The 17,340-nt window shown below is 35.0% G+C and overlaps 1 protein-coding gene across 1 annotated transcript; it reads left to right on the top strand.

Moving 5' to 3' along the window:
- Positions 1-881: 881 nt before the first annotated feature.
- On the top strand, positions 882-16,473 carry tgm2b (transglutaminase 2b). The gene is made up of 13 exons (XM_058777893.1): positions 882-1,035; positions 4,517-4,696; positions 8,176-8,394; positions 8,540-8,658; positions 9,837-9,965; positions 10,255-10,435; positions 11,156-11,294; positions 11,480-11,583; positions 12,711-12,950; positions 13,033-13,308; positions 14,578-14,738; positions 14,847-14,983; positions 15,897-16,473. The coding sequence occupies exons 1-13, from the start codon at positions 1,032-1,034 to the stop codon at positions 16,045-16,047; spliced, it is 2,040 nt and encodes a 679-aa protein (XP_058633876.1). The 5' UTR covers positions 882-1,031; the 3' UTR covers positions 16,048-16,473.
- The last annotated feature ends 867 nt before the right edge of the window (positions 16,474-17,340 follow it).

Raw genomic sequence — 17,340 nt, forward strand, 5'->3', positions numbered from 1 at the left:
TTTCTTCCAAAAGCACCTAGCAACAAAATGAGCTATTTTAAAAATGTATTTGGCAACTTTTAGCAACTTTTGAGAAGTGGCTCAAATGATAAAAAGGTACACATTTTTCCATCTAAATTACACAAAAAGAGGAAATCAAAGATGCCTTGCAGTACACATAATAATAATTGTTCATTGATGATACACCTTAGCTTGTACACTAAAAACCGAAAACACAAAATACAATGCGTAATTTAAAATGCAGGTAAAAAAAAATACTGTGGAAAAATCAATACAGAAAATTTAATCATGTTAACATAGCCCTATTTTTACAGATTTGTTTTAGAGTGTAGCATACCAACTAACTAATACACTGCTTCAAACTCTAATTGTTCAGAATGTGTAGTTTTACTAGTTTACTAGCTAAAAAAAAAAAAATTAAATTGTTCAAAAATGTGTTTAATTATTCAATACTGTGTTTAAAAATACACTTATCTATATGTAATTTTATATTATGCATTTATTATTTTACGAACAAATCTAAATTAACTTAAAATATATTTTTGCTGAGATTCTATGCAGTGACAATTTTGCGCTGTGATTACGTAATGGCGTCATCACGCAATGACATCACAACATCATTTAGCAACTTTTAGCAACAAATCAACCTTCCTTTAGCAACTTCCCATGAAAATTAATTGGCAACACTGGCAGCACCCAGAGACATGACAAAACACATCCACTCAAATTAGCATAAATAAAGTTCACTTCATTGTGGTTTTGTGGCTAAATATACAGCATAACATTATTTAAATACGTGAGGTCATATTCAGTGTTATAAGACAAAATATTATACTATCAAGCAAGTGCAAAGAAGGAAAATATACGTATACTTATGTCCGTGGGCTCATTACGCGGCGTGGGCGTGACGCTCTGACGCGCCGCTCCGGATAATAAAGACGCGCGTGAGTGTGAGAGACAGCACACACTGTGGCTGTCACTGACTGAACACACACCACTGGATCACCGCAACATTAAAGCACAGCATTAATATGGGTATGTGCATTTCACACTGTATTTGTCATTGTTTTCAACTTATTATGTTATGATTGTTTTAATATTTATCCACATGCATCTATTATATTGTCTGTTTTGCATCACGGTAAAAACGTTTGGGGGTGTAGTAGTTGCTCTATATTTCTACTTGTTCTGACTTTTTTTTTAAACTTTGAATGTGTAACCTAACGTAATGCATATTAAATGGGTCATATTAAATAATACATTTGAATAAAGCCAGGTAATTTGATTTTACTACATGCAGCATATTTTAGGTTTCCTGATTCTGACACTGTTTACACCTAGGTTATTGATAGATTTAAATGCATGTATTATGCTAAACTTCATTCATTTATTGTGTGTGCATTGGTTTTGTCCATGATGGGTCAGACGCATCATCTAGGATGAAATGCACTTGCTTTGTATTTACATCAACTACTGTAATTATTTACAGTCTTTATTAGGCACAAATGTTAAATTCAGCAGCTTTATTTACTGTAGTTCTTCATCTCCATCTCTAATGAATCTGAGACACTGTTACATTCATGTAAGCATCTCTGGTCTGTATGAGTGGTGCACTGTGGTCAGTTATACAGTAAGGTGTTATTATATGGCATGTAACGAGTGCCGGGGTGTGTGTCAGGTTTATGCAGTTTGTCATAAACTCACTATGTACTGTACTTTCCACGGCTGCATGTGAACGTTCTTTGAAGAGTCTCGGTGAATGAGTTTATGTATGGCATACAAACATTATGTCTTTAGAACTACAGACAGCTGTTTACCATGTGATCCACTAAAAATATTTACTAAGAGTCATAATGATTAAAATAGTATGCCAAAAATAGTGACCGGACCATAAATGGAAAATTACAGCAAAGAATTTCTTGAAGGAGGAGAATCAAAGACTCATTATTTATATAAGAGATGTAAGAGAATCATTATTTCTCTCACCTCCTTATAAAAGCTGCTCTCACTTGTTTGTTATTGTTTTATTCATGCAGTCGCTTCGTTCATTGACATGTGTGAGCAGATTGTGTGTGGCATTGAACGGCTGCAGAATACCTGTGCTGGTTTATCCTGGCAGCTCTACACACACATTAATATCAACAGCATCAGTCAGTCTGAAAACTAAACAGAGGTGTGTAAGCCAGCAATGAGACACACACTCGGCTTCTCTTTAGACCAGGATTAAAGCTGGTAAAGATTACGACAGCGGGTTTACTGATAGAAAATAGAGAACACCCCACTGCGCACATTCCCCATTAAACACACACACACACACACACACACTTTCTGTCTGGTCTGAAACTAATTTTCTGACCGCAGAGTTGTTCGGTTACGACACACTACAGAGAGAAACTCAATCTGCTTTCCCGTGAGTCTCTAGTAATCTGAAAGTCCATCCGTCTTTCTACCTTTCTATCTATTGTTCAAGATAAATGGATAGACAAAGACTCCCCAAACTTTCCATTAATATCACATAACCCAGATGTTTGACAAGGACCATCACAATATTGTATATAATGATGTCATTTCAGAATTTTTGCCAAGATATTCCACCTCATTACAACATTTTGCCCCATAAAACAATTCCGGACACAAAAGAAACGCCATTTAACGACAGCCTGAAATCTTTTGCTAATTTTTGAGTCCTAAAATGTTAGTTTATTTAAACAAGACACAAATTTTTAGAGCATTATGAAGAGATTATTGAAATCTAGAGAAGGACGGACAACAAGACGAATGAATTCACGAATGAGTCTCGCATAATAATAAAATATTTTAATTAATATCAATTATTAATATTTTTATTAATAATTTCATAAGTATATTTGAATATATTTATTTTATTAATAAAGTATAATACCATTTAAAACAACTTAAAAAGCATATGGAAAGGATTAAATAAGAGAACCCAGGTGAAAAACAAGTGCACTTCCATAATGTACTTAAAGTGCTCTATTTTCGCGCACTAATTTTGTACTTAATATACTAAAAATGATTCTTTAGTACTTCTTAAGATCATCTAAGTGTACTCAACTGTGCTATTTTGAGACACCATGAATATGAACGAAAATGCACTTTTAACATACTATCTTTGTATTTAAAAAATGTATTTAGCTACCACTTGTAGTACACTTGAAGCCATCTTTCATACACTAGTACACTCAAGTGTACTACAAGTGGTAGCTAAATGCATTTTTTAAATACAAAGATAGTATGTTAAAAGTGCATTTTCGTTCATATTCATGGTGTCTCAAAATAGCACAGTTGAGTACACCTAGATGATCTTAAGAAGTACTAAAGAATCATTTTTAGTATATTAAGTACAAAATTAGTGCGTGAAAATAGAGCACTTTAAGTACATTATGGAAGTGTACTTGTGTTTCACCGGGGAAACTCTATATGTTGAGATGATTTAGAACTGAATTACTGTGTGTCAGCGGTCAATCAGTGACAGACATGTCTCAATGAAGGGTCCTTGAAGACGACATCTGTTAAACATAAACCACATGCTTCACATGTGCAATGCATTCTTTACATTCGATCTCCTTACCAGACGCTCCTAGAAACATTCAAGCATCTCAGCATCAACAGACCTGAAACACACTTTGTCATTGTAACACAATAGTGGGTTCCTTGATCGGTGTATCATGGATTTAAAAAAGCTTTAGACCACAGGTTTCTTAGCTTTCCAGATTTACTGAATCATAGCTTTTTTGTTGCTTTTTTTAATTGTGTACTTATAAACCCACTGTAACCAAACACTTATTGTGACTTTTATTCCAAACACAGCGGGGAATATAAGTGAAATTTCTTTCTTCCAGGGCGATGTCCACTTAAAGCACTAAGAGTGAATGCATTCAAACCTCACCTCAAGGAAATATCCTGAAAGTAAACAGAGCACATGGGGAATGCTCTTGTGCTATGAATGGCATGCTCCAATGATGGTCAACAAGAGGTCACACTTTGTCTAAATTTTAGAAGAATCTCGAAAAGCCGTGCATAAGTGCAGTGCTATATATATATATATATGTATGTATATGTAGGATGAGTCTTTAATTCATTGATTGGATGGTGACGTGTGTCATTATATAGCTACAAAACCTAAACATTAGGCTACTAACAAAATTACATTATGAATGAGTACATTTTAAGTAATTTGTTTTGTTCCTGAATGAATCGGTGTTTATGAATGAACTGGTTGAATGAATAATTCAATGACTCTCTTATTAAGACAGTCAGTTGTCGCCACCTACTGGAGCATCAAAGTAACCTGCAGAAAGAATCACTTTAAAATCCTCACCGTACACACAGTTTGTAAGACAAGTGGAATGATACAAACAGCAGTTTGACCAATCGGATAAAAAAAAAAAAGCTTTCAGAATAATTATCAAAGGCACAGTTTTTGTTAATATTGACGTGCAGTGATGTTTATGCAGGCAGAGCAGTAAAGATAATATATCCTGTTCTCACTCAGCTCTGGACATCGGCACCTGGGATCTGGCGTGTCAGTTCAATAACACTGATCACCACACGGAGCTGAACGGCACTGACCGGCTGATCGTACGGAGAGGACAGGCCTTCACCGTCAGCCTGTACCTGAACTCCGGCTCTTACCAGCCCGGATACAGCCAGCTGCACATCACTGCAGAGACGGGTAATGCGCTGAGATCTTAACCTAATATTTTAATACCCCAGCTAATGTTCTGACAAGTTTCTTTCAAAATTATGAAGAGTTCTTCCAGTAACATTAATAGAACATTCATTCAAAGTTATGATGGAATGTTCTATCCTGGAATGTTTTGGTTGGACATTCACCTGAACATGTGTGTTTTTTTTTTTTTTTTTAATGTTACTATTTGTTTCAGATTGTTCATTCAAATGGAACAGTCCCATAATGTGTGCAATATAATAAAATGCATATGTTCCCTGAACGTTCACATAACCAAGGAAATTTTTTTAAAACATTTTAAAAACTGGATGTTTTGAATGTTCAGGGAACATTCAGAAATAATGTTTTTATTACTAAATAGGAATGTTAGCAAAACATTCTTGCAACATATTTTTGTCAGCTGGGACATTATCGAGTGCAGGTAAGATGTGATAGTTTAGGGCAAAAACAAATTAATTTAGATGCTTTGTTTTATAGATTTTTATACCCCTACTGCCTGTTCTTTATGCCTGGGGAAAAAAAAATGTTTGGAAAGAAAGGTTGATTTAATTCTGTGTTTCAGTTGTGGTGAAAGTTAGTTAAGTTCTTCCAGAAATAAACAATTTAAACTAGCCTCAGGTGGTTTTCTCATCTCAGCAAGCATGACCACCTGACAAGTGCCTAAAACTCCCCTAAAACCATGAAAACAGACCAACCCAACCAGTTAATCACAAACTAACCAGGTTAGGCTGGATTTGTTTTGTTTTTTCCTTTACTAAATGAAATGACATTAAACAAAAATGTGATTCTTTTACAATTTTTTTTTTTGGGAATCGTTATGTACATAATAAGAGTGTTGACTGACATGCCTTCTGAATGAATGAGTTTTAAAAATGTTAAAGTGAATAATCTTTTTGAACACTCAAATGGCAGAAATTCCCCTTATAATAGTATGTAAGCAAGTCCAGAAGCCCTCTATTGTTCCTGTTTTCCAAAAGGGGATCAAGTTCATTTTTTATAAGTAATATAAACAAATGAAACACAATACTCAAGTGCAGTTGAGGATGAAGGTTAACACTACAGAGGGAATGGCAGGGCTCTTGTTGGACTTTGTGTTACAGATTCTGTCATGTGCTGGAGCTGGAGCAAGAGATAACATAAATACATTAGTGAACACAAAGGGAGGCAGCAGTGTAAACGCTGGCGTTCAGACAGGAAGGGCTCTGCTCAGACTCAGATAACTCTAATATCAAGAAAACAAGACCATCTGGCATGTTTAACGGAATCTGTGACCAGATATCACACATGTAAACTCCTTAGAAGTTATCGAAGAGTCAAGTACAAAACTATTGGTTTTGGTGAACGTTCAGAAAAGTGTGTCTTTGTCTTTCTTAGTGGCATGAGCCAAGCACCACACAACTTCTTTAGAAAGAGAATAATAGACTTCTAGAATAAGATCTTTAGGAAATACTAAGTTTAATAATGAGCACAAACATGTCTTGCAGACGGTCACACCTCCAAACCAGCTACGACTGTGACAAGCAATTTATCAGAGTTTCTATCCGAATTTTTTAATGTGAATTTTGAGATGTTGCATTAAAAAAAGTTGAACATAACATTTTAAAATGCACATAAAAGCTTAGGATAATCAAAAGCTCATTGACGTTTAAATGGATAGTTCATCAAAAAATGGAAAAACGGTCATTATTTACTCACGTCATGTTGTTCCAAAACTGTACAAATTTCCTTCTTCTGCTGAGCATAAAAGAAGATATTAAAATAAATGTATTAGTTTTGGTTCTCATTGATCTCCATTGAATGGACAAAAAAAAAAGGAAGTGGAAATCAGTGACATCCGTTGTTCTTCAAAAATATGGCAGAAGAAAGATTTGTAAGGACATGAGGGTGAGTAAATGATGACTGAATTTTCTTTTCTGGGTGGACTGTGCTTTTTATTTATAATGGGTAATTTTGTAGTGGGCGTGGCTACCCATCATGACTCTTCAGAAACAAGTGTTATGGTTAGGAAAAATGATTTATTTTTATTTTTTCCTTCCAGACAAACTAAAACTCAGCCATGATTCAGAAGTTGTTGACGTTGTCTTACTGACGGTAACTTTAATCTCTTCTGTGTTAGTCACACTCGAGCGCTCTGGAGCGAGTTCAAAGGAGTGCTTTTCTGGAAAACATCCAAGTCTGAGCACATGGATTTGCAGTGTGTGCGTTTGTCCGGCGGCCTTTAAACGAGGGGTCAATGAGAGCTTGCATTCCCAGAGACTCAGAGACTGGTGCCGCAGCTGCAGACACATTCCTGACCGCTGTTTAGGGTTGAAGGAGAGGGGGATTTCAGTGTGAATATGGAGAAATATTCTCGTTCCAACTGCTGATCGTATCTAGAAAGTCCAGAACTAATTACATGAGCTCAGACGAAACCATGCATCCCTACAGAACCCTTTATACTTGAAGATCTGTCCTGCAACAAAGCAAAAAAAATTTTAAGATTAAGACTCACCAGAAAATAGCAGATTTTTTTGGGTGATTTTATTCCACTGAGCTTGTTGTCAACGTATTCTGGGGTTGCAGTATCCATGAAGATTACACGCAGTGCTGACTAATTAATATGTATGAACAACATTTACAGTAACACTTTAGAATAGGGAACACTTATTCACTATTAACTACGACTTTTCCCTCAATAAATTCCTAATTTGCTGCTTATTAATAGTAAGTGCGGTAGTTGTTAAGTTTAGGTATTGGGTAGGATTAGGGATGTAGAATAAGGTCTTGTAGAATAAGGCATTAATATGTGCTTAATTGGTTCTAATAAATGGCTAATATTCTAGTAATATTCGTGCTAATAACTAGTTAAGAGTATTACCACATTTACTTTAGAACAAATATTAATATTATGTTCTTACTGATGTTCTTTTGTGAATAAGATTTTTTTTTAAAGTATATTATTGTTTTACCAAGACTGCATTTATTTGATAAAATATACTTTTAAAGTAAAGTGTAATTTATTTCTGTGATCAAAGCTCAATTTTCAGCATCATTACTGCAGTCTTCAGTGTCACATGATCCTTCAGAAATCATTCTAATATGCTGATAATATTGCTTCTTATCAATGTTTATATTATTTTTGTAGAAACCATGATGGATAGATATACAAGTTTAAAAGAACAGCTTTCATTTGAAATATAATTTTTTTGTAACATTATAAATGACTTTACTGTCATTTTTAGTCAATTTAATGCATCCTTGCTGAATAAAAATATTAATTTCCTTTAAATTTTAACGCACAGCTTTACTCTTCTAAACAATTATTTAAAAATTGGAAAAGTTTATGAAAAAGGAAAATATGTATAGATTCCCTATTTAATCATATTTTGGGTAATTTCCATAAACTTGCATCAGAAAAGAGCATGGATTGCTCTTGCTCAGTAATATCGATTGTTTTTGCTGATATAGTTCTGATGTTTTGGCAGGCCCTCAGCCGGAGGAGCAGTATGGCACCAGGGCCGTGTTTGGTCTCAGTAATGAGATCAACGACACGTGCTGGAGTGCGGCGGTGAGCAGTCCGCCCGGAGACACTGTTTGTCTTTCTGTCTGCGCCGCTCCTGACGCTCCCATCGGCCGGTACGTCCTGACTCTAGATGGGCGCATCCAGTTCGACTTCATACTGCTCTTCAATCCCTGGTGCCCAAGTGAGTGAAAACAGATGCGTTTGGGTGTTTCTCACATGCACACGCCTTAAGGTTAAAGACACGGATATCCTGTTCTTTATATGAACTGATGACAAAGACAGATGAGTAAGATCTCCGTGTACTCAACCCATGATCTGATTTACAGGAGATGTGGTCTACATGGACAGCGAGGAGAAACTGGCCGAGTACGTTCTGGCCCAGGATGGGATCATCTTCAGGGGCGACGCCGAATACCCAGTCCCTTTGGCCTGGTATTTTGGACAGGTACCAACAAACACATGGTTACACATGTTTACCATCTAGCTGTGAGCTCATCTCCTAAGAAACACAAACAAGTGAGCGCTGCTCAAAAGACAGCAGAGACACGAATGAAGGTAAAAAAACATGAAAAAGAAATAGGAACATTTCACATTTGTGTGAATCCCACAAAAAGCCTGACGAGAATGCATCTAAATCAGTGTTATTATAGTATCAATACTCTGCTATCATAGACTGTATTTTTTTGCATTAGTTTTTATTTGTATATTTTCTGTTTAGATTTTAATTACATTTTAATTTGTAATTCTGTTTTTGTTTTTTCTTTTAATGTGTCTGTTTAAATTAAAAATTAATGCAATCTAAGTAATTTTAGTTAAAATTTGAAAATTTGCCTTGGCAACTAACTGAAATAAGTTTTAAAAATAAAGAAATGTATATAATTATTCATTTTATATTTTCATTTAAATTGTAATTAAAGTCTTAAATTCTGTTTTGCTGCTTTTTTTTTCTTTTTTTTTTTTTTTTTTTTAAATATGTCTGATTGTATTAATTTCTATTTCAGTTTTTAGTCATTTTAGTACTTCAACTTAAACAAAATAAGACATTTTGCCTTGCCAACCAACTGAAATAAAATGGGTTTAATATAACATATACAATATAAAACATAAAATATTTTTAATAAATTAACTTCAAATTAAATTGACATATTACATAAAACATATTATTTTCTATATTTTAGTTTGTTTCTTTTGATATTTATTTCATTTAAATTAATATAAATGTTTTTTGTTTTAATTTTATAGTTTTAGTTAACAATGACCACACTGAATCAAATCACCCCAAAATGAAAAGCTTGAAGAAAATGAAGCCCGTTTTTGTATCATTAAGATTTTTCGCATTGTAATTATGAGTTCAATTTTTGATTGCAGACTTCTGAGCATAGTTTGAGACATTGTTGATCTCTTATGAAACCTTAGTTTAGACGCATGTGAGATTACTGATGCAAAACATCCAAGGTGCCAGAAATTTCAGAAAGTGTTCATGTGTTCTCCATTTAATCTAATTGCTAACTGGATCTCCGATTTTCCCTTCCTAAAGGCATTTTGAGGAAATATTTTAGTAACCGCTACAGATTGTAACGTGCATTATTTGCATATTGATTGTATCTCGTGTTTGTCCTGTAGTTCGAGGAGGGCATACTGGATGCTTGTTTGAGAATCCTGGACATAAACCCTAAACACAGAAGGAACCCTGGGAAGGACTGTTCTGGACGCAGAAACGTCATTTATGTCACAAGAGTGCTGAGTGCTATGGTCTGTACTGTAATACGCACACACAATTGAAAAATAGTCAATTCTGAAAGAAATGAGTACTTTAATTCAGCAAGGATGCATTAACTTGATCCAAAGTGACAGTAAAGACATTCATAATGTTACAAAAGACATCTAATTCACATTAATGCTGTTTGTTTGAACCATGAAAAATAAAATGTATCCCAGTTTCCACAAAAACATGAAGCAGCACAAGTGTTTTCAGCACTGATAATAATAAATGTTTCTTAGTTGGCAGACATTAGGATGATGTTTTGTCATCGCTCGGCAGATCAACAGCAATGACCGGGACTACGGCGTGCTGGAGGGCTGCTGGAAGGACACGTTTGACGGCGGCGTGAGCCCCATGTCCTGGAGAGGAAGCGTTCAGATCCTGAGGACGTGGAACAGCACTTCCTGTCTGCCGGTGCGCTACGGCCAGTGCTGGGTCTTTGCAGCCGTTGCCTGTTCAGGTATTAAAAGAACACAAAGCATGCTTTAAAATAAGCTAAAACCACTAAAAATTAAGAAGCAAACTATAAGTCATGAGAATTTCTGTAATGAATATGATTTTTTCTAATTATGTCAAGCTCTAAAATATTTAATCGTATAAATGATGATTATTATTATTAAGGCTGCATTTAATTGTTAAAGTAATATTATGAAATACTATTACAATTTGAAATAACTGTTTTCTATGTGAATATATTGTAAAATGTAATTTTATTGCGGTGATCAAAGCTGAATTTTCAGCATCATTACTCCAGTCTTCAGTGTCACATGATCCTTCAGAAATCATTTTAATATGCTGATTCTAATTTGCTGCTCGGGAAGCATTTCTGATTATTATTAATGTTGAAAACCGCTGTGCTGCTTCGTATCTTTGTGGAAACTGATACATTTTTTTCAGGATTCTTTCATGAACAGAAAGTTCAAAAGAACAGCATTTATCTGACATGGAAAACTTTTTTGTAACATTATAAATGTTTTTACTCTCGCTTTTGATCAATTTAATGAATCTTGGCTGAATAAAATAAAAAAATCGTACTGAGCACAAACCTTTGAATGGTATTTTATGCAGTGTGTGGTGATTTTGTTAGATTCTTTTGCATCAGTTTGGTTCTGTTTTGTGTCATTGTGTGGTCAGGGTCTAAATGCAGACAGATGAAGCAGGTTCTTGTGTTTGTCCTCAGTGTCTCGCGCTCTGGGAATCCCATGCAGGGTGATAACAAACTACTATTCTGCCCATGATACCAACAGCAACCTTGTTATCGAGCGCTATGTCAACGAGAAAGGTGAAACAGACAACAGCACCACCAGAGATATGATATGGTATGAAGAACCACGTCTTTCATCCAAACATGTTTTAAGAACACTTCTATAAAAACCAATGCATGCACAGTAATTTGTCAGTCAATAAATATAAATAAAACTACAGGGGAAAAAGCACATATTTGGACACTTACAGTATGGAAATGTCATTATATTGGACATTCAACAGTGTTTTTCTGCTGTAGGAACTACCACTGCTGGGTCGAGAGCTGGATGACGCGACCCGATCTCCCGCCGGGTTTTGACGGCTGGCAGGCCAGTGACCCGACGCCACAGGAGAAAAGTGAAGGTGTGCAGACGCTTCTTTTCTTTCTGACATACAGCAAATCAGACATCCTAAACTTAAAGGGATAGTTCACCCAAAAATGAAAATTCTTTAGTGCAAAAAACGATCGTCTTACCAGTGATATTTTAGTATCGCTGAAATAGTTTTTATATATATTAATATTTTAAATCATGTTTTATTTATATTTACCGATTTCTTTTAGAAGAAACTTTCATTGTGTTTTATTTTTAGTAGTGGGTTTTTTTTTTTTTTTTTTTTTGCCTGTCTATGTAGTTTTTATTAACTTATTTCATATTTAGGTTTAGTTGCTTTTAGTACATAAAGTTCAACTAAATTGAAAGGATAAATGTTGCCTTGGCATCTAGCTTAAAAAAAAAAAAAAAGGTTTTATTTTGGTTACCTTTTATTTTTTCAAGTCATAAAAATAGTTTTAATGGTTTTTATTTTAGTTTCCGTTAATTGTTTATTAGTATTTTTGTCTTGTTTTCAAGTACAAACACCAAAAATTTTAAATCAAGACTTGACACTTACTTGAGAAGCAGAATGACTTAAGATATTACATCTAATGTTCTGAAACAATCAAAATGAATGAGTTTATGCTTAAAACAACAAGAAAAAATATATATATTTGCCAGTACTTAATTCAAAGGGAAAACAAGGTTTCTTTCTTGCACTATTGGCAGGTTTTTTCAGAGATCTTGTTCTAAGCAAAAACCTTTAACTCACTTAAATTTGACAAATTTTTTCAGAAAACAAAAGTAAATTTCTGTTATTTTGCTTCTCAAGTAAATGTATCTTGATTTAAGAATGTTTAGATATTTGTACTGGAAAACAAGACAAAATGCTAAGTAAAAATCATTATTAGAAGTGTGTCATCATTTAATCACCCTCATGTCACTTTGGTTAATTTATTTACTTTTTCTTTTTCTTTTTTTTTCTTTTAACAAAAACTTAAGAGGTTTCTGTCCCTCCATTGAAAGTCCAGGTAACCAAAACGTTGAAGATCTAAAATCATCATAAAGGCACCAATGAATTGGCAAATTAGCAATGATAACTTAATAGAAGTCTTGAGAACAGATACGATTGCTTATTAACCGATATTAACTGAGATGTGTGTTTCTGTGTCTCAGGCGTTTTCTGCTGCGGGCCGGTTCCTGTGCGGGCGATAAAAGAGGGCGAGCTCACCCTCAAATACGACGCTTCGTTTGTGTTCGCAGAGGTGAACGCAGACTTGGTGTACACCCTGAAATATAAAGATGGGAGCACAAGGAAAATCGTGAATGACCAAAAAGTAGGGCAGAAGATCAGCACCAAGAGCGTAGGCCGAGATGAGAGAGAAGACATCACACACCTGTACAAATATCCTGAAGGTAAGAACACTCAAACAAGTGCACTTCCTACCTATATCCACGCACATGAAGACGGGGTTGATTTTCCCACGACCTCTTGCAGGTTCTGCGGAGGAGAGGCAGGTTTTCGAGAAGGCAAACCACCAGAACAAGCTGCTTCAGCAGAAAGGCAACCCTGGGCTGCACATCACCATCAAGCTGTCGCTGGGCATCAGGAAGGGCTGTGACTTTGACGTGTTTGCAATAGTGAGTAATAACACCGAGGAGAATAAGAAGTGCCGTCTGGTGTTTGCGTCACGCGCCGTGTCGTATAACGGCGTCATCGGCCGCGAGTGCGGCTTCAAGGACCTGCTGAATGTGGAACTGTCACCTGGAGGAGGTGAGCGGCCTGGGCTTTCATTACTCACTGCTCTGTGTGTTGATGTGTGAATCAGAACTCTATTTTGTGCACAGATATTTGATGATAAACTCTTTCGGCATCCTTTAAAGTGATAGTTCACCCAAAAATGACACAAAGGAAGATATTTTGAAGAAAGTTTGTAACCAGGCTGTTTTGGGGCACCATTGATTTCCATAGTAGGAAAAAAAAAAAAAAAACTATGGAAGTCAATGGTGCCCCAGAACTGCTCTGTTTCCCACATTCTTCAGTATATCTTCCTTTGTGTTCAGCAGAACAAAGAAACTCATACAGGTTTGGAATTACTTGAGGGTGAGTAAACGATGACAGAATTTTCATTTTTGGGTGAACTATCACTTTAAGTACTGCACTTTGGTTGCTTCAACCTGAGTATGTAAAATAAGACTGCATGCTAGCAATTCATTGGCCAAGCATTCACATGTACATTAGCATATGCATGGAGTGTTTTTCGCCTTAGTAAAGTTTTATAGCACTTTACATATGTGTGTCAATAGATTTCAATAACAATACATATTTTTAAAGGCCATTTTCTCAAAATGATTTTTTTTTTTTCTCCAGCACTGAGCCATAAATCTCCACTTCAGTAGCACTTGCACACACCAAACTTTACATTTTTATTCCTGTCTATATCCTGAAGGTTTTTTACAGAGGGATTTCATATATAATTTGCTTGATTATATACAACACTTTAATCCCCCCAAAATTGTGACAGTGTTTTCTGTCCATTTTAAGCATTTTCTGAATTATGAAGTGACAAAAATTAGATGCCCAAAATTCCCTCTGTAAAAACTTTCAACTTTCAATATATGTCAAAAAAAATAAACAAGAATTTTGAAACTGACATCATCCAGTGTTTAGATTTCATAAACGAAATTTATGAAAATTAGCGCATATTTAATTAAATGACTCATTTGCATATCTAAACCTAACATTTTAGACAGGTTTTTGTTTAACATTTACATTATGCAAGGTTTTTGTAAAAAAAATAACTTGTACATAACACACACACATGCCATTTAATATTATTTGTTAATAATTAGTAATAGTAATCTTTTTATTGATTTTAATTCTTCTTAATTTACATTTTTAATATTTCATAATATAATAAGACAGAACATAATTGATACTCAATTTACATTTAATATTATTTATGATCTTATAAATTGTGTAGATGCTTTGTTGTGCATATACTATAGTGTGCGTCTTCACTGTGTTGTGTGTTTGTTCCAGAGAGGAAGGTTCCTCTGAAGCTGAACTACAGTAAATACTGTAATAATCTAACGGAGGACAATCTCATCCGTCTGGGCGCTCTGCTGATCGACTACAGCACGAAGGAAGCCGTCATGGCCATGCGTGACGTTGTGCTGGATGACCCCGAGATCAAAATCAGGGTACGAACACATTAACCACAGCACCTTTCACAGTGATCACAAGTGGACATGACAACCCAATCATGTACATGCTGTCAGAAGCATGCTGATGTATGTGTGTCATTCCAGATTCTGGGAGAACCCAAAGAGAAGCGTAAGCTGGCGGCGGAGCTCACCCTACAGAACCCGCTGCCAGAGCCCTTACAAGGCTGCTGCTTCACCATCGAGGGCGCAAACCTCACCGGCAGCAGCTGCATCACAGAGAAGTAAGAACTCAAAACTGTGCTGTCTTTAGTACAATGAGACGGTACAAACATGTTTGTGTGCACTTTCTGAGATATCACATGAAAAAATGCTATATGGAAACACCAAGATGCAAATACAGTTCACGAAATGCACTGCAACTAGTTGCACTTGATTCTGCAGTACAGTATGTGCACTTACAGTGTATTTAACCAAGGAAATACTGAGTAATATAAGGTAACTACATGGCTTAAGGTCATTAGGGTTAGGTTAAGAGTTAATACCTATATTTATATAACATTTTAAGTATATTAATAATTGGATAATATAATAATTATTATTATATTAGTAATTATATAATGTAAACATAATTTTAATATTTAATTTATTTTTAGAGGTAAACTTGCACTTTTTATATAATATTTTAAACAATTGATACAGACAGATATTGTTGATTGTATGAGCACAGTAATATAGAGTAACTGCGTTAAGGTTAAGATTGGGTTAATACTACTAATTTTCTACTTATTGCAATAATAATAATATGTACACTAAAATGGTTTCGAAACAATTTTCACTAATCAATTTGACAATTACAAACTGCAAGTAACACATTGAATTAAATGTGAATTTACTTCTTGTAAAACACTCCAATTATTTTCAAACAATAATGTTGTACAATGTATGTACATGTAGAACAGCACTATATCCATTAAAAAAATCCATAAAACTTAAAACCCATAAAATGCATCAACTACAATTAAAACGCATATAACGAATAAATTCATAGATGTACATCAAAAAAGAAGATACCCTTCACACTGTTCTTTTTTTATTGCCTGTTAGCTTCTATTTGAATGAACACTATTCAGACAAGGAATATGAAAAGAATCAAATCTGTGTGATGTCTTACGTGTAAATATTTATTCGTCTCAGACTGGAGTCGCCCATTGAACCCGGGCAGGAGGCCAAAGTCAAAATCTACTTCACTCCCACTCAGTCGGGCCTGCGCAAACTCGTGGTGGATTTTGACAGCGACAAGCTGGGCCACGTTAGAGGATACAAGAACGTTATCATCGGGAAATGAGAGAATGGAATGCGAATCATCTATTTTTTTTCCATGTACTTGTCAGTATTCACAGAGTATTACGTTATCTTTTATATACTGTATTTTTCTAAGAATGTGAAAATCCAAGCTGGGCTTCTGCAGCAGTATATACTGTACATGCACGCTATGTTTTCAAGCACAGTACGCAATAAGAAAATTGAAAAGAAGACATCTTTTCAGTTTTAGGACATTGAAACATGCACATTCCTGGATGTTTGGAGCCACATTGCACTGTGGGAAATATCATGTTGTAAAAACACAAGAATGAAAAGGATGCATGGAAGAGATGGCGATTTAATGAGGTTTTTGGAAAAGGGAGTAAATGTTTTCTATGTTTTTGCTTCATATATCTTTATATTCAGCTGTGACTTTTTCATTAAAAATCATTTATGCTACGATCTTGAATGGAGTGTTTTTAGCCTGTTTCATTTTAAAGGGCTCACATCATGAAGAATCAAATTTGAATTATTGATATTTGAAGTGAAATTTTTTTTTTTTTTTTTTTAACTAAGCAGCAAAATCGACTTTCAAAAACAACTTAAGTTTGTTCACATTAATCATGAAACTGTATAATGATATTGAGTGAGTGCCCTATGACTTTTTTGCAAAAACCCCCTTGACCAACATCCGCAGTATTTTTATCCCATCATTTAATTCCCTACACTTGTTTGATTTACTTCATGCTGTTATCAACATAAACATTAGCAGATTAAGCACATTGACTATTCATTTGCCAACAAAGGCAGCGTACAGGAAGCAGTTACTGATCACATGCGCCTTTCCCAAACACTGTTGCTAGAGCACATAAACATTTACAGTATTACAGTCAAATCAGACATTTGGCATCAATTTTCTGGCCACATTCACTGTTGTTTCATAACGGGTAATAAATGAACTCACAAAGTTACACTAAATCCTTTCTGTATTTCCTAATGTAAATATAGCAGAAGTACTGCAGATAGATGAGAGTGAACTGTCATATGTATTTATTTTACAATTAAATCTTAAAATTAATGAACTTCATCACTTACCCATATGTGTAAGTGGGATTTGGACGGGAAATATTAGTTCAAGTGAAAACAGAAATGATAAAGTACAGTATAGGCCACATTTCCTCGCTTTGGGCCCCCAATCAGCCCGGGCCCATTTTGCCATGCGTACCCAGACACTATGTGTAAGCTGTGTTGGAGCATGTTTGAATTAAACTTTGATCTTGACACCCCTGACCTACACTCTGAAGAACCTTCAACATTTCCATCCGACAAAATGTTT

This window comes from Onychostoma macrolepis, chromosome 06, assembly GCF_012432095.1.
Source record: "Onychostoma macrolepis isolate SWU-2019 chromosome 06, ASM1243209v1, whole genome shotgun sequence".
Classification (NCBI taxonomy): Eukaryota; Metazoa; Chordata; class Actinopteri; order Cypriniformes; family Cyprinidae; genus Onychostoma; species Onychostoma macrolepis.

Excerpts from the sequence above, each read along its gene's own strand:
- tgm2b (XM_058777893.1), top strand. Across the intron at positions 4,697-8,175 it reads GCACATCACTGCAGAGACGG|GCCCTCAGCCGGAGGAGCAG; the intron begins GTAATGCGCTGA and ends ATGTTTTGGCAG. Across the intron at positions 8,395-8,539 it reads CTTCAATCCCTGGTGCCCAA|GAGATGTGGTCTACATGGAC; the intron begins GTGAGTGAAAAC and ends TCTGATTTACAG.